The 20,816-nt window shown below is 38.4% G+C and overlaps 2 protein-coding genes across 6 annotated transcripts in view; one reads left to right on the top strand and one right to left on the bottom strand.

Moving 5' to 3' along the window:
• Window positions 1-20,816, bottom strand: part of TET1 (tet methylcytosine dioxygenase 1) — a 100,939-nt gene that overhangs the window by 79,465 nt on the left and 658 nt on the right. For all 4 annotated transcript variants that reach the window (XM_040703169.2, XM_040703172.2, XM_040703174.2 and 1 more), the window contains exons 3-4: window positions 5,155-5,258; window positions 1,014-1,097 (exon numbers count right to left, since the gene is read on the bottom strand). The gene's annotated coding sequence lies outside the window, so the exon portion shown is untranslated. The remainder of the gene's footprint in view (window positions 1-1,013; window positions 1,098-5,154; window positions 5,259-20,816) is intronic.
• Window positions 2,762-19,283, top strand: SLC25A16 (solute carrier family 25 member 16). 2 transcript variants are annotated; one of them, XM_421570.8, is made up of 9 exons: window positions 2,762-2,994; window positions 3,888-3,980; window positions 6,224-6,357; window positions 8,074-8,137; window positions 13,462-13,583; window positions 14,108-14,174; window positions 14,977-15,139; window positions 16,041-16,109; window positions 17,726-19,283. In XM_421570.8, exons 1-9 carry the CDS (start codon window positions 2,901-2,903, stop codon window positions 17,880-17,882), a joined length of 963 nt encoding a protein of 320 aa, XP_421570.2. In that variant the 5' UTR covers window positions 2,762-2,900; the 3' UTR covers window positions 17,883-19,283. The 2 variants fall into 2 exon arrangements, with proteins under 2 accessions (XP_421570.2, XP_046799303.1); XM_046943347.1 differs by having other exon boundaries at window positions 2,874-3,445.

Raw genomic sequence — 20,816 nt, 5'->3', positions numbered from 1 at the left:
CCTATTAATTGGTTCCAGAGCACAGTAAGTGCACACCTCCTCTCCACACATGGGCTGACAGCTGCCAGCCCAGCTTGAGAAACTTGGCACTGGTGTATTTGCTAACTCCTTGACCAGATAGTCAAATATTTCTGCTCCTTTAGACCTCACTGACACAGGTAGAGACTATTATGGTCCTGATTACACCAACAGATCTTAATGGACCTGACCAGCCACACCCATGGCCCCTACCTCACACCCCAATCCTGGAGCCCAACCCTTCTTCCTTTTCTTTGAGCTTATGCTATAACTGTGCTGGCTTCATTTTCTGGCTCTGGCCTTGTTTCCTCTTAGATCCTTGCTGCTGGATGAACTTCAGACTTACCTCCAGTTCTTATCTCCTGCTTTGCCCCTGTGAGTGAACCCTGGATTTGCTCGGCCCATCTGCTATGGCTACTGATGGAGCTGGTTCCCAGCACCCAGCTCAGTGTGTTCTGCTGCAGGACTGCGCCCTGTTGGCAAGGATCAGCCTGTGCTATGGTCACCTTTGGCTTTTGGCTCACTTCACCTTAGGAAGCAGCACCGCCTCATTTACTAGTTACCAGGAGGATCAAGGTGCCATAGTTGCAAGTTATTGAGACTTGTTCAGTTATTTTCAATCTGCAAGCTATACTTCTACAAAAGAAAAAACCTCAAACTGTACCAAGTCTTGTGTAGAAGAAGTTTTTCACAGGTGGTGGTTTTGGGTGTGAGCTGAGGCAAGTGAACAGCCAGCCAGCTAGAAGCGAGTTTGTATCAATAACCAGTAAAGACCAAAAGCAAGTATAAAGTAGAAAAAAACGTTTCCCTAAGGCCTAGAGGCATGGCATTTGAAGCACTCTTTTCAGAAACATCTGTCATCAGGGTAGCTTACCTAACTTCAGTCTTCACAGTTCATCTAAATTGATAAATGTTTGAAACATTATTATAAAAATAAGCATCTTCAACATTGTTGAAAAGAATCATAAACAAATCACACTTATAAATTTACCTACCAACTTGAATTTTTCTTCCAGTTTGCAGCTATGCTCTTCAGTATCCTGACATTGATATCTTCCCCTGTTATACTGTCAGTCTGTCTGGGAAGAATGACAGTCAGATGTAAGTGTAACCAGAGTGACATTAAATATGCTGATAACTTTTAAGAATAGGTCATAAAAGCAAGTCACTAGAAAAGTTTTATAAAGCACGTAAGTGCTTCAAGGTAAAAAGATGAAGCGATAGTAGTGAGAATGTACATAGCAGAATACTGCTGTAGATGGTCAAGAAAACAGAATTCCAGAGCACTTAAAATAGACAAACACTGAAATATTTTTAAAAACACAAAGTTCACAGCTGAATTCCTTCCTGTTAGTGCATCTCTGAGATGTTCTGTGTAATTTCACAATACAAGCTTCTTACTTCTTTCCTAAAAAGTGTGTGGTGCACACTTCTGTAAATCACAAGGTCTGATAAAGTATCCTCCCAAAATACCGCAGCACTACTGAAAGTAAGGAGCAGCCATTTATGCAGTTACCAGACCTTTCTATTCTCTTGTGAAACCCTAGGGAGCTTTCAGATGTTAGTGCTGTTGCAACTCTTCTGGGAGAAAACTGTAGATAGCAGAAATGAAGCTTACTGTTGAAGCTGTCAAAGCAGTATGATTGTGCCCCAGTGAGACCTTCTCCTGAGCAGAATCCCAAAGGAATACTGGTTGGCTGGAGCAAAACTGTACCAACAATGGCTATAAACCTGGTTACTTAACCCATAGGATAGTTGCTTTCACATTAGAGAATAAACACGGTAACTTCAGGAAAAATTATGAGGTTTCCCTGGTGTATTACAAATGTAAGAAGGCTGAGTTTGCATCTGTAAAGGACATGTTTCAGATTTTCCCAGTAAGAGAAGTCCTTGCACACCCTTGCTAAGTACTTTTTATGACTGGGAAAAAATGTGCATTGTAGCAACCACTCCCCAAATAAGTAATGATCAAACAGAGCAAAGTAAAGTTTTCCAAATGCTGCAACAAACTTAAATTTTAAGGAATGTAACCTGTTAAAGGAAAAAAATACTAATTTTTGTTGATTGCAATTTGACACAAGAAGAAAGAAAAATGTTCCAGCAGATTTGTTTGGAAATCAGTTTCTTGTGTGAGTGTTGACTGTTTTCTTCGTATTGAAATACTGACCTTTAAAAAAGGGATTTTGACATGTTGAACTCTTGAAACTCAGCTTGATGAGTATGGGGCAAAAAGCATGATCAGTACAATGGTTGCAGAAGATGCACTGGCAGCTGCCAGCGTTGGCTTTCTGACCAGTGCTGTGTAGGTATGCTGTCCTCACCTGCGGACAAACTTTCGTCATCAGCTTTGAAAAATAAACTGAAGCGAATGGCTCCTGGTAAGCCCTACGTGCTGTATTCAGCAAAGGCACCGTGGGCAGACAGAAAAATCGCCAAGAATAACGCTGACACCTGCAGAGATGATACTGGTGTTTATCACTGTGATTGTGAAACAGCTAACTTTCGTTGTTGCAGCGCCCACTTCCCTTTCTGATGCGTTCTGAAACTTGAGCGCGGACACCGAACGTTTTCATTCGCGTAGGGTACGAGGTCCTAGGGAAAGCTCAGCGCCGCGAGGCGAGGCGGTCACGTACGCTCCGAACGAATGTCTGCCACGTGCCCGAGCCTCACGGTCCGGCCGAGCCGAGGCGCAGTTCCCGCGGGCCGCCCCGCAGCCTCTGACGCGATCGGCAGGCGCCGCAGCGCGGCCCGGCCGTGGCTCGGCGCGGCGCGGCCGCAGAGAGGGTGCCGGCCGGCCCCAGCTCCGCCCTCGCTCCGCGGCGGCGGCCCCGCGCGGCGCCATGCGCTGCCCGCTCGCCGCCTGAGGGAACCGCCGCTGCCCCATGGCCTCCCCGGCGGCGGCGGGGCCCGGCGCCGCGCTACCCCCGGGCCCGGCGCGCCGCGACTTCTACTGGCTGCGCTCCTTCATCGCCGGAGGTGGGTGCGGGCTTTCCGCAGCGCGACGCCCCGGCCGGCTCTGCCCGGCGCCGGGCCCGACCTGCGGGCCGGCTGGGGCAGGGCCGCTTCTGCGTCAGGGTTCCGTTACGCTCCTCCCGGGGCAACGTGACCTCAGGAAGCATGGGATTTTTAAAAATTATTGCTATTTTCGCCTCTGACGTGCTTAACTTCTTACAGGCGGGTGGCTCGCGTGCGTTTTGGAATCGGTGAGGCCGGCGTAGCTGCCGGCTGTGTGTGCAAAGGCCCCGACCCGCCGTTGTGACGCCCGGGCAGCCCGCTTATCGGTGCCCCGAGAGCTGGCGGCTGTCAGGCTGCGGTGGTGCGAAGGAAGCCAAGCCAACGCCAAACCACGCCGCCAGCCCTTGCAGCAGAAGCACGTCGCGTTCTCCCCGCGGGGTGTTGTTCCAGTGCCTTGTAATGTGGCAAGGAGGCACGAGGTTTATTTCAGGTTTTCTCTCGGTGCCGCTCATAGCTGCGGCTTTCGCTTTCAGCCCGGAGCCCCAGGGGAACGTGTGCGGACGCAGCGTGCCGCTCTGGGGAGCTGCTCTGCCCGCACACAGCCCGGGCTGGCACAGAGGAAGCAGGCGTTGCTCCTGGGCAGCTCTCTCTGGAACTTGCCGCCGGTACATGAGCGGCCAGCCCTCGGCTGTGTGGTCTTGCAGAAGCAGTTTGGGCTGATTTTCAGTCGAGCTTGAAGAGTTGTGTAGCATACTTTTATAGGGGCCTTTTGCTCCTAGTTGGGGCTTTCTCGACTTAGTAATTTAAGTTTCTCCTTATCTACTTCATTTAAAAATAGCTTATAAAAATCCCTTATTTATCTGCTGAGTCAAAGGGCTTTGGCATCCCATTGGTTTTTCCCTCCCTTTGGAAAGGTGTTGCAGGATGCTGTGCCAAAACAACCACTGCACCACTGGATCGAGTGAAGATCTTGCTGCAGGCTCATAACCACCATTACAAACATCTAGGTAAGATGGCTGCTGCCTGTGTCAGCAGCAGTTTTAAACTGTAGTATGTATCATTTAGGTTTGTTGACTTATTACATGATCCGACTGTGATAAAGAGAAGTGCTGATCAGACAATAAATTGTTTCTGGCTGGCCGGTCCCTTTGCCGTATATTGTGTTAAAAAGCACAACAGTGTTTGAAGAACACCCTTAAATAAGAGGCACTGAGCCGGTACAAGTGGTATTGGTTGACAGGTTAGAGATGTTAGAATAATCCTTGATAGTGCGTAAGAGCTATAGCCTGATCCTGCTCTTACTGAAGTCAGCAGGAGATTGGTAAGCAGATGTTCCAGCTTGGGACTGTGTATGTAAAAGCTGCCACTGCTGGTAAGCTGCAGTCCTTACAGGTGGTCCTAGCGTCAGGGCTTGTGGGAACAGGTGCTTTTCAGAGCCTGGAAGTCCTTGCAGAGGCGCTGGTGTTTACAGAGCCATGGCTGCTGAGCCCTGCAAGACTCCTGCACTTACTGCTGCAGACAGAAGTGTGATCGATCCAAGTTGAAAACAAAAGCGGAGTTGTACTTTGCGTGGGGTGATCTGTGTTCAGCATCTGTGTTGCATCACGGTGAGAGAATAAACTCAGATCTGGCAGCATGTTCAGGACTAGTCTCTGTGGGGCTGTAATAGTGCCCTCTTGTGCGAAATATTGGAGATATTTTATGTCAGATGTTCTTCAAGTATCTTAGAACTTGTGTTCAGAAACTCAACCAAATCAGAAACATTTTTTTCTTGATACACACTTGATTTCTTACATGCAATGAAACATGGAAGTTTTTAATTTAAAGATGATGTTTTAAAGGCTGGAAAAATAAATATTGAAATGAAATACAAGGATGATACATTAATGTTACTCTACCAAGAAGGGAGACAAGAGGCATATGACAGCTGGGTAATACAGTCACACAAGTATGCATTTAAACCTGCTGCCTGACAACTGAAGGCTGAAATAATTGGTTTGACTAATAGTTTAAACTATTATTTTCTTTTTACTTTGCATGGTGCCGTAGCTGGCAAGCTAAGTCTTAGGTTTGTTCCTACGTATGGTGCTATGTATGATTTTGATCATTAGAAATGCGTTTGACTTGAATGGATGTTTTTGTTACATGTAGGCAAAGAAGAAAATTATATGGGTGGTATACCTGTTAGTGCAGAGAGAGAGTAGGTTGGTTCATCGTGGCCTCTCTAAATCTGTTTCCTGCCCTTGCTCTGCAGAGTTCATGGCATGTGGATCTCAGGGCATGTGCTGTAAGAAATAAAAACAGTGACTCATCAATTTTAGTCACAGCATAAGCGTTTTTAGAGGCATGTAATAAGTGTGAAGTATTAAAGATAGATTTAATACTGTATTCTTAGAACCTCTGAAACTGACTAACATTTGCTTGATTTAATTCTTAAATGGAAGTTTATCACCAGCCTTTTTTGTCTTTTTTGCCTGAAAAGAAGAAATGTGTAAGCTTTTTTCAGGTTCAGCTCTACTGTTATTAAGTAGCTGTGTATGAATGTGAAAACTGAACTACTATTATAATTTATTCCTTTACTTGAGAGAAGACAAAAAACCCCAACATGTCAATCTGATAGCATTTGTGTATAATTAAAAATACGTTCATCATAAAACGGAAGGCTTTGCCCTAACTTTGTGTGATTAACATCTGTTAAGAGGGAGTAGGATTGCTTCTTCTTACAATGTCTCTGGGACAGAAAGTGTAAAATGCCTTAGTTGTAAATAATGAGAGTCTTAAACTTGTTTAATTAGTTTCTTCAGTGATGGTATTTACTTTCTAATTTGGCATGTAACAACAATTGAATGTTCGCCCATTATTTCAGATTTTTATTTTTATTTTAAATTGATTTTTGGTCTGAGATGCAACTCAGCTTGCTTCCTTCTGTTGCTAACTGTAGCTTTTGCGTGTGAATATTATCATCTGCAATAGGATTGCTTGTAGGCCGGGTCAACATGGGACTTGAGATGCAGGAATTCGGAAAGCTCACTGAATCTGGGAGGTGGGAAAGCTGGTAATAACTTAACCTGAAACCTCTTCCATCTGTCAGTGGCTGGGCATGGAAAAGTGCGTTTTCCACTCTGTTGTTACATGAGCAATGAGGTTGGGTTTTATTTCTGTGCATACTTCCCTGTAGTCAGAAATACTTGCTTGACTTTTTTCTTCCCCCAATGTAATTGTTAAATACCTCTTTTTGCATTGCTGACAGGAGTGTTTTCTACGTTGTGTGCTGTCCCCAAAAAGGAAGGTTACCTTGGGCTGTATAAAGGAAATGGGGCAATGATGATTAGAATCTTTCCGTATGGTGCAATTCAATTTATGGCGTTTGACCAATACAAAAAGGTAGTAGAATTTATTTTGTCTTCTTTTTTATTTTTTTTTCCCTGATTACAGTGAATTCAGATATTTTTTTAAGCGATAAAAACTAACACTGAAACTTCTGTGTCTTTTTATTTCTCTACACATCTTCTATAAGGTTGCTTCATTTTATCTGAATCTAACACTTAAAAATGGCAGGGCAACAGTGAAACTGTTTGCAGTATTGCTTAAGGAAGACAAAATTCCCAACAGTTTTTGTTGCTTTGTATTGTATATTGTATGTGTGCCTATCTGTGTGCATACATATATATATATTTAATTAAGTCTGCTGTTGTGTTGCTAAAAAATAGTGCTTTGTAAATGGAGTAGGAACAAAATAGAAAATGTGAGCTTTTTAATGTTTATTATACTGCATTGGAGTTCTTCGTACCTGATGGGTAGAATAACTTTAACTTGCACGTCTGTCTGGCTAAATGACTGTTATGTTTGACCTGAGAAATGACTGTCAGTGTAGATAAAAGTGAGCTGGAAGGTATGCTTATTTCAGGGGCCTGCAAAATGTGCATGTTCCTTTCTATTCTCATGCATTCACTCTTTCAGAATGCATTCATAATAAATCCCTGCAACATTTGTGAAATGTCAGATGTTAGCATGACTGTGTTTTTAAGCTTATACATGGTGAAGCATACAGTTACTGTTAGTTATGAGGAATTTCGTATTTGAAAGGACAAATTGAGTACCCAGTGAAGTAAACAGTAGAACCTTTACTAGACAGTAAGTTTCAGATTGGGATTCCTTTTCCAAAAGAGCAGATTCCAGCAGGGTGATACAGAGAGCTAACTGCAGCGAGCGTGGTATGTTCTTTTATGTGGTGTAATTATAAATGCTGTTGATCAAAACACTATGCTTGTTTTATGCTGTATTGAATAAAAGAGTATGTGGTATGCTTTATAAGGAGATGATTTATGAATCCACAAATTTCAAGAAATCATTTAACTCATAGCACTGTCATTTAGATCATAGCACTTTCTTTTATCTACTGATTAACAACAAACATTAAAGATGCTTTGCAGGAGAGTTTAAGAGGTAAAAACAAAACCAACAAAACAGTTCTTAAAGAACATTCAAAATGATCCTGTGAATGATTCGTCATAAGATTAACCACTTCTTAAAATTTTAAGTTATTTGATGTAAGTCTGAAAGTTGGTTTCTTTCTTGCAAGACAATGTATTTTAGGAAGTTCTTGTTCTCAAATACTTGTTCAGTCTCCCACTTCTTTTTTTTTTTTAATCCAGTTGAGGTCATAAAAGTTTCTTTATTAGAGTAAGTTTTGCATGCTCTGCACGAAAGAACATTCTTATCAAATGTGTAATTCATAAACTTTGCTCAATGTTCTTTGCACCCTATAATGTGAGAGAGATAGTATTCAGTTTGCCTTGGTTGAACCATGTTAATAACTCAATAAGCAATCAGTAAGCTTCTGAAGTACAAATCACTTCAACTACTCATTCTGCCTTGCTAGAGGAATGTTAGTCCTTTGGTGTTTTTAGTAAGAAATTGGTACCAACCTGAATTCTCAAAAAGCTTTTAGCAGTGATTAAGTGCTCTGGTTTGAATCTGTAGAGTTGTGAACTTGTTGTAGGAGCTGCAGAGTTTGCATTCGTGTGCTAGTAAAACGCTGTGATGCGTTTCCCTGTATTTTCTCATATAAAACTGTCGTAAATGTTCCATATTTTGTAGGTAATAAAGAAACACCTTGGGATTTCAGGGCACGTGCATCGATTGATGGCTGGATCCATGGCAGGTATAACTTTGTACTTGCATTTCAGACATCCTTCTCACTGAAAAGTCAATATTTATTTAGAGGATGATTTAATAAGTCTTGAGGTCTAACTTTTGAAAATTTGTATGAAGTAAAAATACTCATAAATGGTTAATGTAACAGTTACCTAACTGAAAAATGTGTATTCTTTAAAATTGTTCAAACACTGAATTCCCTGCTGTGACGTAAAGCATGTTATTCGTGGTGTTCATTGTGGCATCTGAAAAATGAACAATCCGGTGTCATCAGGATGAAGAATAAAGATGGAGGTTTTAGCAGAATTGGCTCATCAGCCTGTCAGCCATTGCTGTTAGGTTGAATGTAAACCCAGACAAGTTGAGAAATTCTTTGGATTTCCCAGAAATGTTTATATTTTTGACATGCAACGTAGGAATTTGTGCAGTAGCAATAGGAAAAAAAGTGATTATAAACCGCCAGTATATAAAGTAGTTATATGTGTCTGTTTTTCTCCTGGTGGTCATTTCTCAGTCAAAGTAGCTCAGAGCAAACAGAGGAGGTGAAATAGTAGTGAGCAAATTTTTGGTCAGAGTGGTTCTTTGTATGTGTTTCTACATTGTAAAGCAGTCTTTATACTGCCCATTGACAATCCTTCCTTAGTTGTGATGTATGAAAATGTAGTTTCTTTTTGAGGGGGAGAAAAGGAAAAAACAAATGCTACTATTAGTTAAACTAGAAAGACATATGAAAGTATTTTGTTTTGCATGCCGTCTGAGAAAAGGGAAAGAGAATGAAAAGAGGCAAATCAGAGACCTTAAAATCTAGGAAAACTTTGAAAAATCAGTTAACTCTGTCAGTGTTGACACGCAGGAATTCATTCCATAGATAAATTTATAGGATCTGATATAGTTTTTAGTACTTTTCAGATTAACCTTTAGTTAAATCAGTTTTGTGTGGTTTGAGTGACAGAAGTAAAATCCGTATACATTGCTGTCCGGTAACCATGATCAAATGAAATGAGTAATATGGTACATGATACTCAGTAGTCTGAGCTAGACATAGGTGTGCAGTGAAAACGAATATAGCGCACAGGTAGAGTAATAGTATGACATTGCTGAGTATTACTAATGTATTTGTTAACCAGGTAGCATTAGCATAGATAAAGAGGGTTTGCATGACAGCAAAATAGAGGGGAAGGAGGAGTCACCAAGAAGAGCAGAGTCCAGAATCTTAGATAGAGAAGTTCTCTGGAATTGAAAACAAGATGAAAAGACTTTTAAAAGCAGCTAGGGATATTTCTTGCTTTAACTCGCATGACTTAGGGCGCCTGTAAGGGGATATTATTTTGTTTCTTCCGTGTTTAAATGACTTGGTGGAGAGAGGTCTTTACAGTTTCATAGGAGGCAACACTGTGCAGCTGAAAATGGCTAGCCCTTGTGTGGTAGTTCTTTTTGTCCCTGTTGTGCACAGCCACACAGCTGTCTGCGTTCACTTGAGTGTATGACACAGTCACTTAAATCTTGTTTGTGTCAGTGTTTCTGACGTTGCTAATAGTCAGCAGACCCGAATCAGCTTCAAAATGGTGGGAAACTTTTGAGCATCTTTTCTAACTGATAAACGGGATCAAAGGTTTATCCACCGGGAAAGGCAAGGCCGGGAGGTAGTGGAATGAGAGTCAAGAAGAACCTATTGTAATGCATACATTTAAGGAGGCCGAGCTAAAGTTACTGGGGAAACTTCAACTCTGAATTTCCTGGGTCTTCTGTGATTCAAATTTCAGCTGTAACACCTCATTAACAGATAAATTACTTACAACTGCTTTTAAGCAGAGACTGGGCTGAGGAGAAGACAGAAATCATAGATGGTAGTGGGGTCTAGGAAACGAAGTAGTCAAATTACACTTGTATTACAAAACGACTTTGCAAATCTGAATCCTTCAATTTTCCTACTGAAAAATGTGAAGTAAAATACAGAAATGCCCATTTTCTCCCCTGCACTTGATTAAGCAGAAAAAAAAAAAAAAGCCCTCAAACCAGAACACCAAACAAACCAAAACAACAAACGAACTAACAGAGACCCAAATACAGGAAGCCTGGTCGTAGTTTGTTTGGCTTTGTTTTACTTAATAAATGCGATTGGAAGGTGTTATGGATTAGGAGAATGATGCAATGTCAATTTTAAATAGGATGTAAATAAGTCATTTAATTAAGTCAACATTTTAAAACAATCTGGGTCTATTTTTTCAGGTACGATTTAGCAAGAAATACAATTAGGTATTAAGTGTCTAGACATACCTGCACTTGTAAATCATGCAGTTCTTTGACCTGTCTGATGCGTGTTCTTTGTCATCAGCTTTTTCTGTCTTCATATAGTTTGTGAAGCTTTGTTTTTAATGGAACATGCTTCCGTGATAAATTAGTCTCCTTTATACTTGTGGAGGAATATCTCTCCTGCAGTTGAAGGCTGTGACTTTTGTTTGTAGTTTTTGAACCTGTGTACCTCAGAATAACTTGGTAGTGCTAATTTGGTCTATGTAGAACATGATGTAGAATTCAGAAAAACATGTGCATCAAATATATTTGCAGTATCTGATCTTTGTAAATGTGTTTCACTTGTTATTTCCTCGCCCTGGGTATTTTATTTTTTTTATTTCAAAGAAAGAAAATGGAGGAATAGTAGGGAAATTGTGAGGCAGCTATTTGCCTATACAGCTAATCTCATTGTCAACTTCCAAAACATGGACAGTCTAATACCTGTTGTGCTTCATTTATGCCAAGCCTCAGTAAAAGTTTGTGTAACCCAGTATCTTGTCCCCAAGAGTGGTCAGAGGTGCTTGAAGAAGTGGTTAAGTACAATGTTCTCTCCCTGACAATTTCTTGATTTCAGTGGGGTAGGTACTTCTGAGTCAACATTTGCAATGAAAAAGTTGCTGTATTTGAAGTGGTACCTCACAGGAGGAGGAATGGTATTTGTCCTATTATGATTATTTCAGATAAGATTTCAGATAAGATATCTTCAGATAAGATAAGATGGGATTTGCTGTACGTCTCTGAACTGGGCAGAGACTTCCAATTCTGTCCTGTTAAACAAACCATGGGAGAGATTTCTAGATAGACTTAAATTAGTTGAAAAACATTGTTTCCTTGGGAGAGAGAATCAGCCTTAAGGTGTTCTGGTCTGTCTTCTGCTAAGTCATAGTTTTTAGGGACTAGAGATGAGATTACTGTTTTTGTAAACTTCTCCAAACCTGACTACTGTTCCTCACAGAGAGACAATGTCTCTCCTGGGCCTCAGAGGAAGTCTGGATCCTTCCCACATGTACATTTAGCTCTTATGAACAGTAAACAGTAACATGCCACTTTGAGTTGCTTCAGGAACGCATATTTTGTAGCTTTTTCAAACTGAGAAGGTTAGAAGTCCTTTTTTTTTAATTTTTTTCTTTTCCTCTCCAGAATCCATCGCTACACAATTTTAACATAAAGTGAAAAAATGAGTCCTGTTTAAAGGTCCTGCTTACTGGATATGACTTCTTTCAGTCCTGTCTGATTTTTTTCTTCTTCACTTGTGCTGTTTTTGGACTCAGTGTTGACTATTAGTACTTCTACTAAACTCTTGGTCTGTTTGCTTGTCTTTGTACAGAGAATATTCTTGGATGCTTATCAGTGCATGACTGGGAAAAAGAAGGGGGATAAGTTTGTGTTGTGTTCACAGGATAACTTTCCTGTGAACTCTAAGCTCTGTAAGAGCCTTTTCTCTCTTCTTTTTTTCCACCCTTTTATTGAATTGCTTGAATTGTCAATTTTATAGTATTTCTGGACACCTTGGAAAATTCCTTGGGAAAAGGCTGCAGGGAGTGAATTTAATAACGTAGGTCAGTGGAAACAGTCCTAAGATTGCTCTGGTGTTATGCAGCTTCCAGCTTTTGAATCCTGTGGGTGAGACTGCATCAAACATCAGCTGCAGTTGCCTGCTTTTTTTGTTCAGAGGAACGGTCCAAAATATCTAAAAAGATGTTTTTTGTCTTCTAGAATAAATGTTACTGGTAGGATACTCCAGAAAGACACAAACTCAGTTGATGGTTGACCGGTGTTGGCTTTTTCAATAGCTTCCTCAAGGTGTTCTTTTTTTTTTTTTTTCCTAACCCCCATCTGATGTTGATGTGTTATGTCAGATCCTCCTATCACGATTCAACAACTGATTGTTCTCTCTCCAGATATGAAAGTTAGCACTCTTTGCTGAAACAGCTGTTGTTTTTTTAAATCTTTGTTTCAATTTTCTCTTTCCTGTTGTGGCTTTCTCTTGACTTTATGCAAGAGGGGGGAAATTGTGCACATACAAAAATATATGATTAACAGACTATTAAAACTTGAGAGGAAGTGCAATTTCCTCCCAGTGCTCAAAAGGTGTTCATCTTCTGTAGGATCACTTTTAAGGGTGTTCTTTAGATACAGAAGAGCAGCTGCTAGAAAGCAGAATGTGAATCACAAACGCTTTTGCTTTCTTTCCCTCTTTTTCTCAGTTATTTTATCAGTGCCAGTGTTATAACACCAGAAAATAATCTGTTTTTAATCTTTTGTTTTAACCATTCCCTTCATGTAATTTGTTAGTAACTGAGTGGCTTAACTCAAAGACTAGTGGTAGGAAGGACTTGATGTTCAGCTAACTGTTAGAGTTATTCTTTGTAGTGGAGGTCTGCTTAGGAAATGATAAGTTGACTCCTGAGATTTGATTATTTTTTTTTAAACATCTTGTTAAGGCTAGAAATAGCTGTTTTAGTTAAAGTTTTAAAACAGGTAGTGTAATGTGAACTATAAAAATACAGCAATGCAATGCAGTTCAGTACTCTTCATGACTAGGCTCCTGAATTGACTTAAAATACTGTATTTTCAGGTGCAGTAGGTAAATACATCCAGTAATCACATATTTGAATTTTGACACAAGCTTTTGGAAATTAAACATGTTAATGGTGCTCTGTTTATTTACTAGGTAATGTAGGATTAGATTTTGTGGTTGGAATCCAGTAGAGGCTGATGCACTTGGCTAGCCATATGCTTGTGAGCTATGAAGAAGACTGCTTATGCGAAACAGTTACGTTTAAGATACTGCGGAAGAATCATGGCATAAGTGTGCAGCTTCAGTGAACACCAAGTAGAGATATAAATCCTTTGTGTGTTGCTGAGGTTCCTGTTTGATAAGTGGGTTTTCAAGTATTTTTTTCAACAAAATAATCTGTGTATGCTATTACATTCACTGCCACAAAAGGAAATTCTGATTTTCAAAATAATCCTAGAAACAGATAAGGTGTAGGTGAGTTTTGTTTGCTTGTTTTGTTTTTGTTTTTAATAAAGGTATTACAGCAGTGATTTGTACTTACCCTCTTGATATGGTTAGAGTTCGTCTGGCATTCCAAGTAAAAGGGGAACACAAGTACATGGGAATTATCCATGCATTCAAGATGATTTACACAAAGGTATTTTTTCTTTTAATCTTCAGTCCTATCAAAGCAAAATATACTCTTTAAACGATGGTGCACTGCATTGAAATTAGCTACCTGGTGAAAAATGAGTTCACTGCGTGCACATTGAACTTAATGTAAAAAATTATCTGGATGCTTCCTTCTACTTAGGCTGCTAAGATGTAGCTAAGACTTATATAAGTGGGAGATGAAAACAAAGAAAAGTTGTTTTTCAATCGCACATAGAAATGTTACCAAAATATTTGGGGAGGAGGGATATGTGTAATGCAGAAATGTCTCTGAGGTTATGATGATGGATGTAGATTTTTTTTTTTTTTCATTTTCCCTTCTGCATCTCCTATGGAGCTAGGTAGTTGTCCCATCAATTCTTCAGACACAAGAAATGCAACTTGATGTTAGCTCCTTGTTGCTACATGATGCTAGTCAGATTGCTGTTGTGAATTTGTACAAACAGATGTATAGCTTAAGACATTTGTTGTATTTCTTGCCACAAACGTGAATGTATTTTTCTTTCAAAGGAAGGTGGTTTTAGTGGGTTCTACAGAGGGCTGATGCCAACTATTGTAGGAATGGCTCCATATGCGGGTAAGTTAAAAACAGAACACAGAAATCCCTCAGCATTTATGTGCACTACTAAATTTGCTTAATATACTTGCACATCAAATTAAGTAGCTTACATTAAAACCAAGGCTTTTGCATTTTACCGAATGGAGAGGGGAGGCCACTAGAAGCATTTGTGGGTGTTTGGTCTTTACTTAAATTGATCAGTGTGTGTTGAAGTGCCTTCAGTAGGCAAAACTCAGGTTTTCTGAGACTTGGAATTGAGAGCGGAAGAGATAAAGTAGTGGTTCTCTCCTCTGCTTCCCAGTTTTACCCCCGAAAAAGTGCGCAGGTTGTCTCTCCTGCGTAAATCCGTAAGAGGGCACAGTCGTGTAGATGGTGGAGTCTTAGAGGCTCTCTATTGGCTCCATCTCCTGGTGACTTCTGTATAAATACTTAGACAAGCTAAAGCAGTAAGTGACATGGGATGGAGGAACATCAGAAATGACTGCTGAAATTACACTCATCTTTAGATGATGAAACATGCTTTTCGGTTAAACATATCTTAGGGGTTACTTTTAACAGCAAACCAGTAATTTAAAAGTCACAGTTGAGCTTATTTAAAGCGCTCTTTTAATGCTAATTATAAACAGTAATTAATTTGGACAGAAATTATGGTAAAACTCTAAGTATTATTTATCTGTTTCTCTTTCTTAAGAAAAACTTCTAATATGATTGGAAAATAATTTATTTTTGTAATTGCAGCTTTTTGTTTATGACTATGATAAGTACATCAACAAATATTTTGCTCTTTTGTGAAAGTACATAAAATTAAATTTCCTTTTAGGTTTTTCTTTTTTTACCTTTGGTACCTTAAAGAGCATTGGACTTGCTCAAGCACCTAACTTGCTTGGACGGCCTTCCTTAGATAATCCCGATGTCTTAGTTTTGAAAACACACATAAATCTGCTGTGTGGTGGCATAGCTGGAGCAATAGCTCAGACGATATCGTAAGTTTGGGTATTGATTGTTAATTTTTTTTATATGGATGTTTGTTTTAGAAAAAAAGTGTTTTGTCTGAGAGTATGATTTTTTAATAAGTCTAGTGTTAATAAGGTTTTTTTCAGTCAGACACTGTGATTCAGTTATTTCATGTTGTTTCACTTAATAAATATCTATTTGATCCTCAGGGGCTTTAAAGATAAATGCATTGAGTCAATTAAAACAAACAGATAAAACTAAAATCAGCTGGAATCTTGTTTGGTATGCTATGAAATTTGGACTATTAACATCATTTGCATAATTGTATTATTCCAGTTTATTTTAAGATGGTATAACCTGCAAAGTCTAAGAATTGGAAAATGAAAGCCTAAGAGATTGTGTTTAGCGTTACTTTGTTTTTACTTTGCCTGTTTCCTCCATTCTCATACTGTCCTTGCCATGTTTTCTTTTGGCCACAAATCAAATCAATTTGGTAGACTTTTATGGCATCGGTTTTTCACTAAATCACTCACTGCATTACATTACATATGTAACATACATTTTCTGTTAATCTTTAAACTGTTAATTGTATTTTTGATTCAGGCATCTTCTCCCTCCAGTGTTTTACAGTTCTATACTCTCATCTGATCTTCACGTGTCTTCCTTGCTCGTGCCAAATGGAATATACTAAGAGATCTGATTTGCTGGTTTTGGTTGCATAGGGGGAGTCTCCCTTTTTGGAGAATTTTCAGCTGTGTTGAGAATCTAAGCCGAATTCCTGACTCGCTGAAAAGGGAGCTTGGAGGTTGCAGATGGACTTCTTTATATATGTATTTTTAATTAAAAAAAAACAAAACAAAACCAACACAACGATATTTGTATAGTCATCACACATCTGGTTGAACTGCTGTTCAAATATCTCCTCTGCAGATATCCCCTTGATGTAACTCGCAGGCGAATGCAGTTAGGAGCAGTTCTCCCAGACTCTGAAAAGTGCCTGTAAGTATTTTCTTTTCATCTTTAGTAACTGAATTCTTAGATAGCTGAGCGATGTTAAATTGTTAAAGTAAAAAAAAAGAGTTCCTGTGCTGTTGATTTCTTCATGTTTTTCGTGAGATGTGTTATGTTTCCACACAGTTGGACAAAAGCTGGGGTTCAAAAATAAACAGAAAAATTGAAGTATGCTTTTGGGTTGTTACTAATACTGTATATGAAAAAATGTTATGTATATTTTTACTCAACTAACTGATCCTCAGCATCACTAGGATTCCTAAGGGACAAACTACCTGTTTCTACTGAAACGACATGTTGTTTCAAGGTATACCTTTAATGGTGCAGAATGTATTCTCAATATTATTTTATGTAATGCTGCTTTATTTAACCTGCTTGATTAACCTCAATTACAGTAACATTGCACGCACTGCATTGGAACTCTTGCAGTTTTTTTAGTTATACGCTTCAGTCCAGTAGGGGTTGAAGTACCATAATATTCTTAATATCGTAGTATTAAATTAGTTGTCATTGTGGAAAAACATTCTGAGCTTCAAACTGCTTTTCATTAGCAGTGTGAGGGTTTTTCCTTGACTGCTTTCCACTCCAGGTGCTTCTAAAATAAGAACGTGCTATAATTGTCCTTCCATTTTGCTTCCTGCATTTGTGAGAACTCAGGCTTTTACAATTAGGCTTTCCCACTTAAGAATTCTGTTACAATTGTTTGGAGAGAGTAGGATAGTAGCCATTTATCTGTAGAGGATGGGAGGATAACAGAAGGAAACCTTGAAGTTTTGAAGCATATTGAAGATATTCTCAAGGAGTAATGATTTTAATAGCTTGGAAATGTTGAGCATCGTAGATTTTTACTCAAAGGCTTTGCATTTTAATGACTGCTTGTTCAGTTTCAAATAGGTATGTGAGGAAAATCTTCCTGCTTGCATAACTACTGCAAATTCTACTTTAAATAAGGTCAAACATCATACTTCACACAAATTGTTGCCTTTATCTCAAGAGAAAACAGGTTTTTGCTTGGAGCAGGAAGGCTGTACACGTGCAAGTTATAGAGTACAGGCCTAAATAGAAACTTTATCTGCAGAACTGTAAGTGGACATGTATAATCCTGTGCTCAAAAAAAAAAAAAAACCAACAATGGGATGCAAAACCTGAATACTGATGATTGATGTAAGAAGTGTGCACTGCAGTGGGCAAATTTAGTTTTGTTGCTTCATATTACAGAAGAGTAATATTACTGTCTTACTCTGTAAGACAAAAATGATGCTTTTCAACTGCTTCCTAATAGAGAACAATGTGTAGCCACCATTCTGGTATAAAATTTCTTATTCTGTCTTTTATGGCAGATTATTTTCAGGCTGAGGTTTCTTTAGATGGATTTGCACCATCCTCTTTCCAGTTTCCAGCCTTTGAGCCCAAATTTCTTGCAGAGGCTCAGACTGTCGTATGAGTGAGTCCTAAAAGGGTTGTCATGCTCGGCTATATGGAGTCACATGTTTTTCCATACGTTGCTTTTAAGAACTAAGTAAAAGAATGTCGTGTATTTAAGAAAGTGATTCTATCTATCGAATGTGTATATTCAATAATGATTCAAGTTCCTGTTTTTCCAGTACAATGGTGCAGACACTGAAATATGTGTATCAACAACATGGAATACGAAGAGGATTGTACCGTGGTCTATCACTGAATTATATTCGTTGTATCCCTTCCCAGGCTGTGGCTTTTACCACGTATGAACTTATGAAACAATTCTTGCGCCTCAACTGAACTTTTTAAAGCTTTAATGTAAAAGTTATATTGGTGAATAAATTACTTGAAGTTAAGTATATATGATACTGTGGCACTGCTGTTATCGGACAACTTAATTTTATTTGCCAAAATGTGGTTAATTTCCTGGAGTCAAAATAGGAGGCAGATCATAACAAGCATTAGTTAGCAATAAACATTTTTTGCACTTAATGTTATAGGCTTCATTAGATAAAGGTTAAGAATTGCACAGTTTTAAAATTACACCCACATTTTCTACAGGTTTCAAGCTGTTAGTTGTTTGGCTTTATCACCGCTCCAGGAGTTAAACACAAGATTATATTGCTTTCTAAGCTACTAGTTAGACATCTGTTCTTCCTTAACATTTAAATTGATTAAACTTATTTGAATAAAATAGAACAATTTTCTTCTTTGACTACTTGCCAACTCTGTTGAAGCTGAACTCTGTAGACCACAACTTAATCATCTTTACTTTTTGCCTTTTGTACAAGTTTTCTGTATGCTAAGAACAAAGCATGTATCTTCGTGTGGGTACATATAGTTTTTTCAGCCTCTTCAATAACAAATGACGAGATGTATTTAACATCATTGGTAATCTTGCAATTTAGAAACCAGTTTCTTTGCATGCATTCTATTCTAAAAAAAAAAATAAAAATATCTACACAAATGAAAATGGGAAACTTGTACAGTGACCAGTGCTAGAAAAGATCTTAAGGCAGTTAGCATGTAATCTTACAAGGCATTTCTGTACCTTTTCTGTAGAGCTTAATGTTCTCAATTCAGTTTATTGAAGGCTTTGAGTACATGACGTACTTTGAAGGACTGGCTCTTGTAAACAGGTCTGTCACTACCTTAAAACGTGGTGACAAACAGGACTGCATGCTGCTGCACTTATGTATTTAGGCATATGGACCATTTAGGCATATGGAGAGGAAAATGAAGATTATATTAGAGTCTGTATATGTGTGTATGTGTTATTTTTAAAGTATGGTATGCAATAGACTATTACACTTTTTCTCCTGCAATTCCTTATAGAGAGAGTTATTGTTCAGTCTCATTTATACATAATTTGCATTGGTACTCCTGATTTTATTCACTTGAATTGGGAAGCTGTAAAGCATTTACTTATGTGATATAAGTTATTTATTTATTGCAATATTTTTAGCAGTGTCCTTTAGGAATTGGTAATGGCTGTATTAAATAAACTGGTGGATTATGTGATCAACTTGCTTAATTTTGAAAAATTTGATGGACTGGATTTTGAGTTATGTATCTCAAATCAACTTTTATGACTTTTTTTCTGGTTTCTTAAAATATCTATTTCTTTTTATATTTAACAATACAGTTACGGGCAGAGAGCAAGATGTATTTGAATTTATTTTATTAAAAATTTTGAATGAATATATTTGTGTGATTTTGTGTGTGTGTGTGTAAAGCAGAATCCAACATATGCTTGAGAAGAAAGCAGTAGAACATGTCACCAAAACAACTGAGTTGGATACTGAATGTGAAAAATAGTCCTACAGTACTGTATCTTCAGCATTACTTTTTCAGAGCAGAACTTACAAGTGTGTTAATAATTCTACTTGAAAGTACTAAAATACTTCAGAAAGTTCTATGAAGGGAAGAAGGGAGCTGGAAAAGACTTGTTTCTAATTTTTTGGTAGATATTTCTAACCTTTTTTGAAAAGGTTATTATTAAATATATTTCTTAATCAGAACACTATTTTGAGTATCTGACTACTGTATTTCATATATATGACTGGCTGTATTCCCTATAGTAGTCCATTTTACTATGACTTTGAAGCATCTATTTTCTGCTTTTAAAATACTAATAGATGTACATATAATTTAAATATATTCTATGTATGTAAGCTCTGAGGAGTTCTTCATTGCTATTGAAGACCCAGCATTTTCAATAGCCAAGATGCTGGATTTGAGTTCATCTTCCATTTAAATTGTCCCTACTTGACAAGGTGAGGTTGGTTACTTCTTTTTAACCACTCTTTTTACCACACTGAAGTTATTGGACTGTCAGCAGTTAAATGTTAATCAAGCCAGTGGTCATTAATTTATGGTTATATTTTCAGTCTAGTTCTGGTTTTTCAGATGTTTCACAGCATAGCAATTGAACACGTTTCTACACATACCTCCTAGAAACTGTAAAGGTTATTATAAATTGATACAATGGCTTCAAAATCAATTCTAAAAGTTTTCTGTGTGGAGATAAAGCCATAAAACAACCCTGTTAGGAAACACTTTTTGCAGCTCCAAGATGTTTTTAGTCTAGATTTTATTTGCAAGTGTAGATCATTATCCCAAATGTCAACTTTTATTATACAAAGAGGCTTGAATGGAAGAGGTAATAATTAGTATTGCCGTATTTCCTGAAAATCTGCTTCCTAGGAGACTTGTAACTGTTAGTTCTACCCAGTGAAACAGTTACTTCTGTGAAGGATCTGTAATGCAGCCCTGGGCAATACTATTTATATTCTGTTCAACCCAGCTATTTTCAATGCCCTTAGATATAAAAGTGGAAAAGGAAGCCTCTCCATTTCAGAACTCCTTCAGGTCAGAAACCCTTATTTATGCTATGTCCTGAAAATCTCAGATGATAGTTTTGTTTCCAATGATTAAACCCTGTCTTTAAAATATATGCTGAAGTTCAACTCCATATCCTTACAATGGAAATTTCTGCTTGCTATAACATAGGCATTTATTTATGCATTACCCATGTAGTTGGCAGTTACTTCACAGAAAAACTTGCGTGTATTTGAATCTTCTTTTTAGACTGCTAAATTCCAGTGTCTGTATTGTTTTGGTTTTTTTTTTCCTCTGTACAGAAAATACAGAGATAGAGCCTGCAGAATGCAAGGTTATCACATGCACACAGTAAAACGCTCCTGTAAATTAATCTGTTTTAATACTGTACTA

The sequence above is a fragment of the Gallus gallus genome, chromosome 6 (genome assembly GCF_016699485.2).
Source record: "Gallus gallus isolate bGalGal1 chromosome 6, bGalGal1.mat.broiler.GRCg7b, whole genome shotgun sequence".
Classification (NCBI taxonomy): Eukaryota; Metazoa; Chordata; class Aves; order Galliformes; family Phasianidae; genus Gallus; species Gallus gallus.
Note: the sequence above shows the minus strand (reverse complement) of the source record. Positions and strands in the feature narration are given on the sequence as shown.